The sequence below is a fragment of the Nicotiana sylvestris genome, chromosome 4, assembly GCF_000393655.2.
Source record: "Nicotiana sylvestris chromosome 4, ASM39365v2, whole genome shotgun sequence".
NCBI classification, from domain to species: domain Eukaryota; kingdom Viridiplantae; phylum Streptophyta; class Magnoliopsida; order Solanales; family Solanaceae; genus Nicotiana; species Nicotiana sylvestris.
Window position 1 is genome coordinate 32122218 of NC_091060.1, and position 17179 is coordinate 32139396.

The following is a 17179-nucleotide window of genomic DNA, read 5'->3' on the forward strand; positions in this document are numbered from 1 at the left end:
ACTATGCTTGACCTGATTCCCATTTAAGAGGGGATAAGTAGGCAGCCTTATGGGTTCGGTCATATCATAATAAAATTTTCATTTTCCCCCAAGATCAGAAACTGGGGCAGAATTTTGAGGAGGACCCTCAAAATTTCGGAGCAAGTCCAGCCAACGCCAACACATGTCAGACGGTCAAAAATCGATTAAGAAACTGTGGCAAAATTTTGAGAAGGATTCTCAAAATTTCGAAGAAGGGTCAACAAGCCTCATTACCCGCAAACGGTCGAAGGATCATCTACCAAACTAGGACAGACCCTCAAAATTCTAACATAAGAAAATGCAATGTCTTTGAAATGTGCTACAGTCACTAGTTCATCTAAAAAATCACTTGATGTATCAATATGCTTCTAAAATGTCTCTATTTTTATCAATAATTGCATATTTTTGAAAACTCTATTTCTGTGACAATCAGGTGTTACCCAGGGAAACTCAAAAAGGCCTCCAGAACGGAGCAAAGCAAGGCCAGCGGACGAAGGCACGGACCAACCTCCCTCCACAAAACTTACAATTTTTCTTTGAACGCAGGACAAAACTTACAATTTTTCTTTGAACGCAGGCACATCTGACGTAACAATAACATCCGCAAATATATGCACATAGCAAGATTACTATCAATCCGGACATCAGATACCGAACATATCTCCAGCTAAGAAGTACACTGCTCTTATTTGCTACTCGCTCTTTCTATGGGACTAAGCCCTGTCCCGCATACTTGCATGAGGCTAATCCTTGCCTCCATATCTTCCATGAGGCTAATCCCTGCCTCCACACCTGCATGAGGCTAATCCTTGCCTCCATATCTGTATGAGGCTAATCCTTGCCTCCATACGTGCGTGAGGCTAATCCTTGCCTCCCCACCTGCATGAGGCTAATCCTTGCCTCCACATTTGCATGAGGCTACTCCTTGCCTCTCTATTTGCATGAGGCTGATCCTTGCCTCCATATTTTCATGAGGCTAATCCTTGACTCTATATTTGCATAAGGCTAATCCCTACCTCCACATTTGCATGAGGCTAATCCTTGCCTCCACATTTGCATGAGACTAATCCCTTCCTCCATATCTGCATGAGGCTAATCCCTTCCTCCATATCTGAATGAGGCTAATCCTTGCCTTCATATTTGCATGAGGCTAATTCCTGTCTCCACACTTGCATGAGGCTAATCCTTGTCTCCACACTTGCATGAGGCTAATACTTGCCTCCCATATTTGCATAAGGCTAATCTCTGCCTCCCTATTTGCATGAGGCTAATCCTTGCCTTCATATTTGCATAAGGCTAATCCTTGCCTCCATATCTGCATGAGGCTAATCCTTGCCTCCATATCTGCATGAGGCTAATCCTTGCCTCCATATCTGCATGAGGCTAATCCATGCCTCCACATTCGCATGAGACTAAGCACTGTCCCTCCTTGCACAAATATTGCTCTATTTCTAGTACTATCTATTTGCTTTTTAATCGGGCTTAGCTCTTCCCTCCATTTCACAAGACTAAGCCTTATCTTGTTAACATCATATTATCACATATCATGGGCTGAAATATCTCCAATCTATTCGAAGACGTCATAGTCTAAAAGGCATCATCCTCATTGCCGGAAGACACCATGTTATGGCCTGAGGATCCCTTAAATTTGCATATCATTATTCAAAGGCGTCATGGTTCGGAGGCACCATCTGCATGGCCCGAGAACACCATTTCATAGCCTGCGAATCCCTCACTAAACAATTCATGGCCCAGGACATCATGGTCCAAAGACGTCATCTTTAACCGTCCAAATACAACCTTTATGGTCCAAAGGGAATCTGCATCATGTTTAAATTTTCGTGCAAATACATGTCGGTAGTGTCCTTTCATTTGCAAGTGAAAAACAAGAAACCGCTAACCTAGTAGGAGCGACCTCGCTCCAGTTCTTTCAAATTATCTCAAACTTAACCGCTCACCATAACTGCTCTTGCATCTAGTGCCCGTTCTTGCAATGACTTCACTGGTATATTCCGTCAATGAATCTCGAACTACACATGGCCTGATTCCTGTAAAACCAGGGATATGTAGGCAACTCAAGACTGGAGTCCGGCCTCTGTCTCTCAAAACATCCCATCCGGTCAAAATTGGCCATCATTTCTTTACCCGAAAACTCTTTCATCCTTCTCGGATAAAGAGGGACAGCTGTTGATACCCAATTTTTTCTCATACATTTTTAATATATATATATATATATATATACTTTCAAAATAGCACATATGCAATTATGAGCATGCATAAGCATTTTTATAATTTTTCTGTAATTTTAAAAGCTCCAAATCAATTTATTTCTTCTCTTTTTATTTATAAAATATCCAATAATTATCCTTCATATTACTTTTAGGGTGATTCAGTTATTATAATTCATTATTTATGCCAACGTAGTGTTTAAATATGTTTAGTGTATTTTTTGTAATTACATTTACATATTTAGGCTAAATTGCACATCTTTGCAATAATAGTCCATACTAATGTATAATTATATTATTTATGCATAAAATGGTCTTTTATATTTTTAAAATATTATAACTATTTTTAATCATTTCAGTACACAAAAATTATTTTTGGTACTCACTTATTATTTTTATAAATTATTTAGTTATTAAAAGTAGCTATTTAAAACCTGGTCTATTTTTTATTTCAATTCTAGCCCTAATTCAACCCAATACCAGCCCTATCCCAATTTAAATATACCCAGCCCAATACCCATCTGCCCCAACCCATAACCCGGGCAAATCCTGGTCGTTGATCAGCGTGATCAACGGTCCAGATTGACCCTTGCCTAAAATAAACCAAACGACCCCCCCCTCAAAAAAACCCTTTCATTTCCCACCGTCCGCCGCCCTGAAATCCCTCTCCTCTCTCAAATTCTCTCAAACCTAACCCTAATCTACCCACATCGTCGGTCGTCTGTTGCCTTCCATGGTGTTCCTCACCACCCCAGGCCTCTAGTAGCCTCTCTTGTACTGGTATCACCATCTTCAGGGTCCTCAAGGGACCATGGTTAGTTTGCTTGCATCTATGGCCATTTCTCGTCTGTTTCATGCTGTCCTGGTTTGATTCCGAGTGAGATATTCCTATATCTGGGTTTCTACGTTTGATTCTCCATCTCTGTGATTGTTTTTCTTGAAACCCTATTTTCTTTCTTCTAAACTTCTTAGATATGTACATATCTGAGATATTTTGACCTATTTCATATAATTTTTTACAATAACCTTTTGATTCTTTACAAGGATCGTCTGATTTTCGAATAATTTTTCATCTTTCTCTAAACTAGGGTTTCCGGAATCTCTTTTTCCAAAAAATATTTGATGATTTGGGTGTTTAATCTTCTGTTTAGGGTATGTTTTAATCGATTTCGTTAGGTTTGCTCTAATTTCAACTCGTTTCCACTAAAAGCCCTAATTTTTTGACGTTCTTTGTTTGGTTTCTGAGTACTCGTGTACTGACTGTGTTATTGCCTTTGTTTTATAATTTTTCTTTAGCCATCTAGATGTCTCGTGATTTTCTTACCCTAATATGCCTCTACTGAGTTCTTGGTTCAACTTTTTCATTGATTCTATATACTTATGTTTATTCTGACTATTCTTTCTTGATTTATTTATGTTGGCAGCGAGACTTGCTGACTCTTTGCGTGATTTTCTCTTTGATTGAACCCTTGACTATTCTGAAGTTCTTATTTCCGGGGTTGATTTGAACTCTTTTCCTTAACGAAACTTTTTATTCTTACCTCCTTACTCGGTTTGATTGAATTTCTTTCCTTAATTAGTTTTTCCCTTGCCTTATTTGCTATTTGGTGATTCTTATTGATTGTTTCCTTAATTGAAACTTCTGTTCATTTACCCCTAATTACCTACTTTGTACCCCAAACCTTACTTGATTCTTTTCCCTAAATATCTATCAGGCTTTTACCGTTAATTGGTTATCCCTTGACTAAAGGGAAGACTTATCGATTTACATGTGTGATTGATTCCATGAATTTTCCTGATTGCTACTTAATTAATCTCTTACCTTATTTGGTTAAGCTTTTGATTACTATATAAGCTCCCTCTTATTTTAACCTCTGAGGAACATACAATAGTTCAAAAACTACTACTTTTTTCACTAAAAAAAGGCTCTCTTTCTTCTCTCTTTGCTATTTGTGATCTTTGCCATTCTAGCCGGCTGCAAGCCAAGGATGGAAGTTGCACACTGCCTTTCTCACATCTTGTATTTTTTATTCTTTAACTAGGTATGCTTCGAATTAGTTTTTAAGAATCAAAACCTATGTGTTACTTACTGCTTTAGTTCATGTGGCCTGATGTCCATTCTTGTTTCTGTTTACTGCTTAACTAGCATGACAAATCCTGCCTACTCAAATTTGTGATCAACATGTTTCTACTATGCTTGCTTGTTTGCTGTCTTGTTTAACATATCTACATATGCAACTTCAGCATGTTGGGACTAACTACTGTCTTTCCTAAACTCTGCTTCTATATGATTAGCATGCCTTCATTGTTAATACTTGCCCAATATGCTCATTTAAGTCCTTGACTGTTCTGTTTCACTCCTACTAAGTCAGTCAATCTCTTCAAAATGATTCTAGTTGTGTGGTTTAGATGTCTTCAGCATGTTTTGCTGTGATCTTTGCTGCATTTGTAGAACCCCCTCAAAACTCTCTATATTTTGTTGTTTGTCTGCTTCATTAAAGCGTACCCTTTATGTTCCCAACCCTCATCCCCTTGTGTGAAAGTTGTTCCTAAAACTTGTTCTATGACTTGTGCTCTGATTGCAAATTGGTTTCTTTACACTTTCCCTCAAACTGTTTTAGTACTAATGGTTTTCAGAAGCTCTTTTTCAGTCTTAAGACCTTTCTATTAAACTCTTTCAAACTGTTATGCATTTCCACTTACTCTTAGAATACTAGGTTCTGCCCCTCTGATATGTGTACTACCTTGAGAACCTTGAGATCTCTTTGAACTCTGGCATATCAGGGCTGGCATTTCCACACTGCACAATAATCAGCTGTCATTTGAGAAAGGTCTAGGTGTGAGCACTACCCGGGATCCTTGAGGTCCTTAGGGAACTCTGACATACCTAGACATGAATTTTGCTATGGAACTTTGGATATTTGAGACTACTGGAGGCTTAGAAATCACCTTGAGCCTATTTCAGGCTCCATATTGTTTAATTTCTATTCTATTTATGTAATTCATTCAATTCTTGGCTTGTAATAATTATTTGTAAACAAACAGTGGGGTAATTAGTGAAAAGGAGAGGGTAGTTATGTATATTGGGCAAATTGGGTAGGTATCATGCCTATAGGGTCCATGTTGATTCAAATGTATTTGTTATGTTTGCTTTATTTCCACACAATTAGAAACCATGCCTATAGGATCTAAAATGGCTTTAATAATAGAGATCATGCCTATTGGCTTAAAATCACCTCTACAGAAATCATGCCTATAGGGGTCTCACATTGGTTGAATGAATGCTGTTTATTTTAACTTATGCTCAATTAGAAATCATGCATATAGGACTTAAACCAGTTTAGTTAGAAAAATAGTTTAATTTTATTCTGAATTGGTTTAATTAACTAATTTGTCCACTTCTTTAATAAGTTTTAACGTTGCCTTAATTAACATTGTTAGAAATCATGTCTATAGGATCCAAATTGCCGTTTAAAAATCATTTTACTGCACTCCTAATCAATATAGATATCATGTTCATAGGACATCATTGTTATGCACCTAGGCAAGCCTATAGGATGATTAAAAATCCTGCAACTGTAAAACTGTGTTCCGTTATCTGTAACTGCTCATAATCACTATCTAAAATCAGTAGGCAACTAAACAGGTCTTTGACACTCTGGTTCTAATTCAATACTGCATAATCTCTGCTCACCTAGATATCATGTTCTAAGGTTTTCTCTTAAATATTTGAGACTGTTGTTTGAAGACGTGCAGTTATCTGTTATGTTTGTAGAGGTAAATGTGAGCCTTTACTTGTTCTCTTGAATGCAGTCCTAATTGTTTTGATTGACGCTTAGACTTTTCTTCTTTAAATACCTTAGGATGGTCTAGAACCACCTAAATTAGAAATCTTAAATACCTCCAGGGCCACAAGGAAGGGACGTGTAGTGCACGCATAGGGTATCTTTCAAGGTTGCTAGAACGCTTTAGGCTATGACCAAGGGGAGGGGATTGGGTAGTAAGGGATATGATGACTACACACTAATGTCATGTGTAGCCCCTCATTGAGGAGTGTTTACCGGGCATTGTGTGGGTATGATCCTATAGGCTAACCAACCTAGGACCCCTCTTTCCCAACTCCCGTTGTTTAAATAAATTTACTTTTCTTTATATATGTGCAACTTGTTCAAACTTTTTCCCTATTCCATTACTTAAATCATATATGTGCTTAGAATGTCAAAACATGCCTTTACTTGCAAGTACGTGTTAAAACTGTTTGTGTGTTAAAATGACTAATTCATAAGTATAAGTTCGGTCGGGACCCATCGTTGTGGACCGATAGGGGTGCCTAACACCTTCCCCTCATGGTTATTTCGAGCCCTTACCCTATATCTCTGGTAATGCAAACTAGTCTAAGAGTTAAGTGCTCTAGGTGCCCTAACGCACCATAATTCGTTAGGTGGCGACTCTTCAAATACCCAAATCCCAAAAGGAAATGAGTTATTACCCACATGAACATCGGAACCCGGACTTTATCCATGGAGGAAAAAAGGGGGCGCGACACGAAGTATGGACTATTCATAACCTTTTGCATCTCGTACGTCGTTTACCTTTACCTTACGTACTTTAAAGTTTCGTATCACGTCTTCTATCTCCTTTATGACCTTCCTTCCATATAGGTAGAATTCATATCCACAATTTAAAACTCTATTATAATACTTGTACCTCTGGTGCCTATACAATCCGATGGGAGTTCCATACTGAATTCTTATGAGGCTAGTATTTTCTAATCGGCTTTATCGTAGAGTCGTTATAGAATATGGTTGTTGTGCTATCTCTTTTGCACCTCAATATTAAGAGTGATTCTACTATGTTCTCAATCACTATGTCCATAATTTTTTGTGTTCAATAATCAAACTCCTAATTTACTTAGTTAATGTAACTCTTTAGTTTTCTCTTTCCTCTGGTCAACCTTTATGTAGGCTTTAAGCTATCTTTCGATCTGCGGCACATGGTGTTAGTTATTACTTTTAGCCCTTCATGGCGCTATGGGATATGCATGATACAATCATTTAACAACTTAATCCTTCGTCTGTAACCTAGGCTCATTTCTTTCTTTTAACATATACCAGAATCTTCTATGGCTGTATATGCTGTATGTATAAAACTCTGAACCCTTACGCGCGTTCATAACTTAACCAACTCTAAATCATTGATCGAATAATCCAGTTTTTTCATCTTAGCTTTCTTTAAACGTAAGCTATTACTTTTCCTGATCTTTCTGCACCCTTGTTGCATCCATACTTAGCTTATCTTAGTGCCCACATATTTGAAATTCCATACAACTCATATGATCCTGAATATCACTTCTGATTTTACTCCCTATTCATTATCCACTGTAGGTGCCACTTTCTTAGGGAGTGCATACAATGTTGTTTTGAGACTATTATCACACGACCATTTCCTCTTTAGGTCATTGTGCCGAGGTTGAAGCCTTCTTCCTTATTTCCTCAGCTAGTCTTTCGTCGTAGTACTTAGGGAAGACCCTTTGACTCTTGTAAAGTTGTGAGCCTACTACATTGTATACTCGACTGACCTTCTGATGTCCTTTCTTGCCTATACTTATCAGTAGTTACTTATCTCCATGCCCTTGTTCTTATAGGGTTGCTTTTGAACTGATATTTTGACTGCCTTTCTAGTGGCACTTTCTTTTATCCCCGTAACACTTATACAGTACCTTTAACTACCCCAACTCCTATTTGAATATATCTCAAGTATTATAATGACATTACTACGAGACTAAATTCTCCATGTTGGGATTTACGACATTTATATTTTATGATCTACTGATTTGTCTGTAAGTTCTTGTCTAGTCATGATTAGGCTCTTCCTGAATCAACTACTAACTGCTCATCAGCCCATTCTCATGTCCATATTCCGTGTAATCTTTCTTGGGTTACTTCCTTGTCTTAACTTACCTCACGTACTGGCTCCTTATCTATCAATAACATCTCGGGCAAGAACCCTTACTTTTTTTTCTTGACGTCGTGCTTACATAACGTTCTGGAATCATAGCATATCTGTAACATCTGGATAGGTGCAATCTCATCCCTTTCTTATTTTCATCTCATTCTTCCTTTATCATTCCATATTCCCCCCTTTAGGGGAGTACTAAGACTTGGAGCTATGACAACCTGCCTATAGATATTTTTCCTCTTCATTTTTGGCGTCCTTTCACATCATCGATGATCTTTACTCACTTGTGATAATCCTTTTGTACCAAGGATAACAAAATTCCTTACTCGCGATGGTGACATTTAGTATAACTAGCATATACAGTCGTTTAAGCTTAACTTTGCTCGCATTGCTTGCTTTAGGGAAGCGTCTTCCTGAATGACCATTCTCTAAATTTCTCATGAATCTTATTCCATTGTCCATTCTATTATCGCCAGAAAGCAATATGAAATTCTCATGATGCCGATCGTTATCAAATAACTCAGTCCCTAAATTCATGTTTAGCTTATCTTGTTCACCAACCCATACCGATTTCTATTATTTTGGGGTTTAATTCTCCCTTCTAGTAATCACGTTAGAGTCACGAACTTATTCCTTGAGATGAGGATATGACTTTATGGCATATACTCTTTTGTTGTCCTAAGGCCTGTCACCTCTCGTCTCTTTATTCACTTGACTGGACTCTGTAATACTCTCATTTCTTCTTCTTCTTCTTCTTTTTCTTTTTTTCCTACCGTCGTTATCCTTGTATCACACCTTATTCATAATGATTCCTTATCTCTCTTCTCATTACTCTGCTAATATTTCTGCATATCCCTTTTCTTGTGAAAACTTCAACACGATATTCTTTCGCTTTTAGCTCTCCTTGATTTATTCATCGGCTCTTCGGGTTGCTCAACGTCCTCGCTCCAATAGGGACGAGTATTTATCTCTTCCAGGCTTTCAGTGCTTATCATCTGATTTTTTTTATCATGCTAGTATTCACATCTAATTGTAATATTTTAGAGTGCACCAGTTGGGTGTCCACAAGGTGATCTATTAGAACATTTGCAATATCCTTCAGTAATGTCAACTAATACAAGCAATCCATTCATCAATTTGGGTTACCCTAACCCCAGCTAGATCCTGATATCTCGTCCTTCTCTTAACTATACCTGTTAGCCCCCACAAGGCATAGCTAAAATGGGTGTGACCAATTGTACATACCTTTGTTACTGTTGAATATAACTCAAAAAGCTTATGTTCCCCTGCCTGAATTATAAACACTGTTAACCTTCATTAACTAGGCACCCCGTACCCTTCTTCATCTTGCTTCTTTTGCTTGTTAAAACTTGTATTTATCTTCTTAATCTCTCATTGTCTTTCACCATAAGGGTGGATAGGCATTCTTGCCTTAAGGCTTCTTATCAGAAAGCTTACACCTTTCAGTACACCTATGATCTGCTAAAGACCTCACATTTACTTATCATAGGCATCATACAAAAATCGAATTCCACTGACTCAGCTCTTCCGCAACTATCTCTCTTTCCAACCTTCTTTCTGGATGTAGGTATCGTCTTATTACGAATAAAATAGAATTTTGGAATTTGAATTCTTATAAGTGAGCTCTACCACACGATCTAGAGTAACAAGAAAGAGTGACAGTCCTAAATTCCCTGTAGCCTCTTGCTTATAAATGTGGTGCATGACACACTCATAAACAAGACTATACTAGACACGGCTTGTAGACTCCCAAGGATAGAACTTCTCTGATACCACTTTTGTCACGACCCAAACTGATGGGCCGCGATAGGCACCCGTCACCTTACTCAACCGAGTACCAACATAACGTATCTTTTTATGTCATACTATTATAAATAACTGAGCCGGAGAGGCTGCCGTGAAATAGGTAGAATACAACAGGTAATGCCAACTTATACATAAGACATATGGGACTCTAAGACCAAAATAACAACTTGAACACGGAACATAGGCCGACAAGGCCATACAATCTTTTACGTACATGACATCTGTCTACAAGCCTCTAAAAATATATCATTTTCATAAAGGTCGGGACAGAGTCCCGCCGTACCAAACAATGCACATCTAACTCATACTAACCAAACAAGCAACTCTGAACCAAATGGAGCGCACCGACATCTTCCACTGAGCCGATAGCCTACTTGGAGGGCTCTCGGCTTGTCTATTGGGACCTGCGGGCATGAAACGCAGCGTCCCCAAGTAAAAGGGATGTCAGTACGAATAATGTACCGAGTATGTACGAAAAATATACCGAGTATGTAAGGCACATAAATAAGTACATAACAGACATGGAAGAAATATAGAGTAATTGACTCAACGTGTAAGTCTGAAAAACTTTGTAAATCATAAAATACTTATAGTTTCATGCATATGCGTATAAATGTCATGTCATGCATAGGTACATGTTTCATAACATCATCAGCCTCTGAGGGCATCCCATCATATCATCTCGGCCATTGTGGGCAAAATCATCAACGTATACCAGTTGATCAGGTGGTGCTGCCTATATAATGCCATAACCTTTTCCATATCCCATATGCATATATATACATACATATATACGCGTATATAACTCCATCTGGTCATGAGTCAATGTACATAAATACAACAACAACAACAACCCAGTATAATCCCACAAGTGGGGTCTGGGGAGGGTAATATATACGCAGACCTTACCCCTACCCCGAAGGGTAGAGAGGCTGTTTCCAGGAGACCCTCGGCTCAAAAAAGAAACAGGAGCCGATATATTAGTACCATAAAAATGCATAATAAAATAACAGCAATATAAGAGATATGAAATACAGAATACGAAATACGAAATAGATGGCTGGTATAGTACAACTAGCAGGTAAAGCCCTGCATCAATAAACGACCAATGACATTCTTAGTCTAACTCCTAACTGGCTAGTCTCACTCTATTGTGCTGTAGAAATATTCACACTTTCCCCTAACCTACAACCTTAATGCTCGACCTCCATAATTCCCTGTCAAGGGCCATGTACTCAGTAATCCTAAGTCGCGCCATGTCCTGTCTGATCACCTCTCCCCAATACTTCTTAGGTCGCCCTCTACCTTTCCGCATGCCCACTACAGCCAGTCGCTCACACCTCCTCACCGGTGCATCAATGCTCCTCCTCTGAATGTGCCCGAACCATCTGAGTCTTACTTCCCGCATCTTATCCTCCATGGGGGCCATGCCCACCTTCTCTCGAATATCTTCATTCCTAATCTTATCCATCCTTGTATGCCCGCACATCCACCTCAACATCCTCATCTCTGCTACTTTCATCTTCTGGATGTGTGAGTTCTTTACCGGCCAACATTCAGTTCCATATAACATGGCAGGCCTAACCACTGCTCTATAAAACTTACCTTTTAGTAACGGTGGCACTTTCTTGTCACACAAGACTCCCGACGCTAACCTCCACTTCATCCACCCCACCCCTATACGGTGTGTGACATCCTCGTCAATCTCCCCGATCCCCTGAATAACCGATCCAAGGTACTTGAAACTACCCCTCTTGGGAATGACTTGAGAGTCAAGCCTCACTTCAACTCCCGCTTCCGTCGGCTCAACTCCAAATTTGCACTCGAGGTATTCCGTCTTCGTCCTGCTCAACTTGAAACCTTTAGACTCAAGAGCATGTCTCCAAATCTCTAGCCTCTCGTTGACGCCGCCTCGTGTCTCGTCAATTAGAATAATGTCATCAGCAAATAGCATGCACCATGGCACCTCCCCTTGAATATGATGAGTCAGTGCATCCATCACCAGGGCAAATAGGAATGGGCTGAGCGCAGACCCTTGGTGCAACCCCGTAATAACTGGAAAGTGTTCAGAGTCGCCTCCTACTGTCCTAACCCGAGTCTTAGCTCCAGCATACATGTCTTTAATCACCCTAATATAGTCAACCGGGACCCCTTTATCCTCTAAGCAGCTCCATAAGACCTCCCTAGGAACCCTATCGTACGCTTTCTCCAGATCAATAAACACCATGTGGAGATCCTTCTTCCTATCCCTGTACTGTTCCACCATCCTCCTAATAAGGTGGATAGCTTCTGTGGTAGATCGCCCCGGCATGAACCCGAACTGGTTGTCTGAAATAGACACCGTCCTTCGCACTCTCATTTCTACCACTCTCTCCCAAACTTTCATGGTATGACTTTTGTGCATTTGCTCGTTTCGTTTGTGTCGTAAAGAACATGCCAAAAGAAATAAGGGATAGCCTTAACATACCTGTCGATTCTCTTAACAATCCTTTAACACCCGTTAATTGCGACAAAATGTGGAACAAGATGTATGAAAGCTTGAAGCAATAATGTTTCTTATGCAAAGACCATCTGGGCCCAATTTTCCCTTAAGTAGCTATAACATTAAAATGTATCCTTAACTATTAAAAGAGTTAGAAAAGTCTTGGTGAAGTTTGAAGAGCTTATTCTTAATAAAAACGTTAGAAATGATTTACTAGAGTTATGGAAGCTTTTGTTAAAAGTCTTAGAATTTAAAGTGTTGTTGGGAAATGAAAATGTTAGGCATGAGATGTCTTGTAACCAACATACTAGGTTGCCACATACTCTAAAATGACTAAGAGTCATTTATTTGAAAAGTGGCATGGCTGCCACGTATTTTTTTGGGGGGGGGTTATAAATTTTTATCCACTTTTTCGTTAATTGGGTAATGTCCCATTATCCGGTAATTAACCAATTATCCGTATAATTAAAAATTATTTTCACTTACTTAAAATATCACTCACTTTTCACATACCTTACTATCATGGTCATGTGGTACCTTGTATGGTACTAGTCCATAAATACCAGATATTTTAGCTCGGGCCGTATTTTACCCCAAAATTCCCAACTTTGACGAAAATTCATTTTCTTTGACTTGTTTCCCCTTTCACCTTCACGAATTTACTCATCACTTGTGAAATAGCATAATCCTTATAATCTCCAAATAATCTTTTACTTGGTCTGATGTCAATTACCTTACGACAAATTCAACGTACAATACTACGGGGTGCAACATCGTCGTAACTTAATACTGCGAAGCATAACATCACCGTAATGTTATATTGTAGGGTGCAATATTGTCGTAACTTAATACTGCGAAGCGTAAAATTATCGTAATATAATACTGCAAGGCGTAACATCATCGTAATATAATATTGCAGGACGTAACATCATCGTAATATTACGGGGTGGTACAATACTACATGTGACTATGACTGCACTCAGAAGAGATCTATGGCAGGCAATCAAAGAAATTCATGCTCAGATGAAAGGCCCCTAGGCGAATGGGGGATTTTAACTGTGTTCTATACAAGGAAGAAAGAGTGAGAAGTCCTGTCACAATGACAGAGATAAGAGACTTTAAGAAATGTGTTAAGGATTGTGCATCGATGGACCTTAAATCTACTGGAGCATTCTTCACATGGACAAACAAGAAAAATGGAGGGGGAAGGGGGATTGAGTACTCAGTAGAATTGATAGAGTAATGGTGAATGATGAGTGGGGTCTTAACCTACATACATCAGTAGTACATTACAAGAATGTATGGTTGTTTGATCATTTTCCAGCCATTATGAGTTGGGACAAGGGCAGGCAACCGAAGAATAAAATGTTCAAATACTTCAATATGTGGAGCTTGGCCCCAGGCTTCAAGGATAAACTAAAGTCAGGATGGAGGACTGATAGGAAGGGCACTAAAATGTATGACCTTGTGGGGGAAACTACACAAAATAAAACATACATTACAAGAGCTGAACAAAGATTGATTTAGTGAGGTTGAGAGGAAGGCATATGAGGCAATGCAGTAACTTCAAAATTGCCAGGAAAGAATGCAAAGGGATCCAAGCAACATCCAACTGATAGAATACTACATGTCACTATGATTTATGCATTCAATTATGCTGCACTTAGAAGAGATCTATGGCAGGCAATCAAAGAAATTATGTTCAGATGAAAGGCCCCTAGGCGATAATGAGGGATTTTAAATGTGTTCTACACAAGGAAGAAAGAATGGGAAGTCCTGTCACAATTGCAGAGATAAGAAACTTTAAGAAATGTGTTGAGAATTGTGCATTGACTGGCAGAATACTACATGTCAAGCTATCTTGTCCCAGGAATGCAAAACATAGAATAATTCTAGAGAACAGTTCTTGAGGCAAAAATGCAAAATACGGTGGCTGACTCAAGGAGACATGAACGCAAAAAATTTCCATAGTATGATGAAAGCAAGAAGGAACTCCAATAGAATATTCTCTATTGACAATGCAGATGGACAACACATAAATGGTCTAGAGGGGATAGCTAAGGCTTTTATACCTTCTATGAAAGTCTATTGGGAACCAATCTAATGGATAGGGAACATGTATGTAGCAGCTTGATAAGACAAGGGCCTACTGTTTCTGCTATGCAAAGAACACAACTATAAGAACAATTTACTAAGAATGAAGTAAAAGAAGCATTGTGGGCTATTGCTGGAGACAAGTCACCAGGGCCAGATGGCTTTGGAAGTCAGTTCTTTAAAGATAGATGGAAAATTGTAGGGAAGGATGTGGTAAATGCGGTGTTAGAATTCTTTAGGAAGGGGAAAATGTTTAAAGCATGAATAACACAGTAATAACACTGATACCAAAAAGTGCACATACATCTAGTGTAGGGGATTACAAGCCAATACATATTACAATACAATATACAAGATCATACCAAAGATGCTTTGTCACATTCTCAAACTAGTCCTCCCAGATCTAATATCTGACAATCAAAGTGCATTTGTAGTTAGGAGAAGTATTGTGCAGAACATTCTTATCTCTCAAGATATAGTAAGATTATACAACAGGAAAGCCACCACCAAGAGTTGCTTGATTAAAATTGATCTCAAGAAAGCATATGATACAGTAGAATGGGGGTTTGTGGAGGAAATGCTATATGCTATGAACTTTCCTATGAAGTTTATTAAATGGGTGATGAGCTGCATAACTACAACACAATATAGCATTGAATGGGGAATTGTTTGGAAATATTCATGGCAAACGTGGACCGAGGCAGGGGGATCCAATATCTCCACTTATCTTTGTCATATGCATAGAATATTTTTCCAGAATAATGAAGAGGGGTACCAAGTATGTCAGGATTCGAGTATCATACAAAATGTAAAGGGCTGAAGCTGAATCACTTATGTTTTGCGGATGATGTTCTGCTATTCTGCAAAGGAACCTACCAGTCAGTTTTGCAGATGCTAAGAGGACTTCAGTTATCTCAAGGGCTTCAGGACTATGCACAAATGCAGGGAAGTCTTACATTTTCAGTGCCAATATGGAACAACAATGCCTGGTGGATTTATGTGACATAACAGGATACCAGAAGGGGTCTTTACCATTCAAGTATTTGGGTATCCCAATGTCAACTGAAAAGCTCATAGGCATAGAATGTGAGATATTGGTAGACAAGATGACAACAAAAATTAAAACATGGGGATCAATGCACCTATCATATGCAGGTCGAGTGCAACTTATCAACTCAGTACTAATACATGTTCACACGTATTGGGCTTCCATTTTCCTCTTACCTAAAGCAGTGATGAAACAGATTACAATAATTTGTAGGAATTTTCTATGGGAAGGGAAGAAGGTGAGCAACAAAGCACCACTGGTAGCATGAGACTTGGTATGTAGACCAAAAAAATGGGAGGCCTGGGAATCACTAATGGGTGGTATGGAATGAGGCTGCAATAGCCAAGTATGTATGAAATATTGCTTGCAAGGTAGATGGTTTATGGGTAAAATGGATATATCACATATACTCTCTTGGTGGCAATACAAACCTCCTAATGATTGTTGCTGGTATTGGAGGAAAATATGCTCGATTAGGGACAGGTTTGCAGAGGGGTATGTTGAACAAGGATAGCTAGCAAGGAATGGAAGGTATACCATTAAAAATGGTTACCTCTGGAGACTAGGAAACATGGAGAATTGGCCTTGGACTCACTGGGTATGGAACAAAGGAAATGTTCCCAAACACAACTTCATATGCTGGACATGAGAGAATATTAATGTAAAAGTACCAGAAACAGAGAAGTCGAAGCACTGGTTTTGCTATTGTTTCTCTCTTTATTTGATACAGAATCTTTGGATGCAAATATATACAATAAGGCTATACAATTTGATAAGGATTGAGAGATACAGTTACCCTATGATACAAGTTAAGAATAGCTAAAACCTATCCCTTATCCGACTAGGAAGGACACAATCTAATACTCCTCTTGCAAACTGAAGGAGGCGAAGACACGTTCAGTTTGGAACGTAGAAACTCAAAGCGCGCAGCTGAAAGCGGCTTTGTCAAGACATCAGCCAATTGATATTTTGACGACAAGAATTGTACCAGGAGATCTTTCTTAGCGACCCTATCCCGAACAAAATGAAAATCTATCTCGACATGCTTTGTGCGAGCATGAAAGACTGGATTAATGGAGAGGTAGGCTGCACCAATGTTATCACACCACAAGATAGGAGCTTTGGGAAGGTGCAACCCAAGCTCATTAAGGATAGACTGAATCCAAGTTAGCTATGCCGCAGCATCAGCGAGTGCCATGTATTCTGACTCAGTGGAGGATCGAGCCACAGTCCATTGTTTCTTCAAAGACCATGAAACAAGAGCATCACCAAGGAAGATGGCATATCCTCCAGTCGACTTACGATCATCTAGGGACCCTGCCCAATCTGAGTCAGTGAAAGCCTGAAGAAACAATGTGGAAGAGCGTGGAATGTGAAAATAGAAATGTTGAGCGTTCTTTAAATAGCGTAGAATATGCTTAACTGTAGTCCATTGATTGACTGTGGGATTATGCATATATTGGCAAGCTTTGTTGACAACAAAGGCAATGTCAGGATGAGTGAGTGTGACATATTGTAAGG

The 17179-nt window shown here is 39.0% G+C and overlaps 1 protein-coding gene across 1 annotated transcript; it reads left to right on the top strand.

Annotated features, from left to right (window-relative positions):
* Positions 1–14977: 14977 nt before the first annotated feature.
* Positions 14978–16663, top strand: LOC138889394 (uncharacterized). The gene is made up of 3 exons (XM_070172699.1): positions 14978–15381; positions 15479–15896; positions 16541–16663. Exons 1-3 carry the CDS (start codon positions 14978–14980, stop codon positions 16661–16663), a joined length of 945 nt encoding a protein of 314 aa, XP_070028800.1.
* Positions 16664–17179: the final 516 nt, after the last annotated feature.

What these genes read in the sequence shown, in the direction of transcription:
- LOC138889394 (XM_070172699.1), top strand. Translation starts at nt 14,978, where the DNA reads ATGCTTTGTCACATTCTCAAACTAGTCCTCCCAGATCTAATATCTGAC. An exon ending in TTCCAGAATAATGAAGAGGG is followed by an intron (nt 15,382 to 15,478) that starts GTACCAAGTATG and finishes TATTCTGCAAAG; the next exon opens with GAACCTACCAGTCAGTTTTG. An exon ending in TTCTATGGGAAGGGAAGAAG is followed by an intron (nt 15,897 to 16,540) that starts GTGAGCAACAAA and finishes TGCAAACTGAAG; the next exon opens with GAGGCGAAGACACGTTCAGT.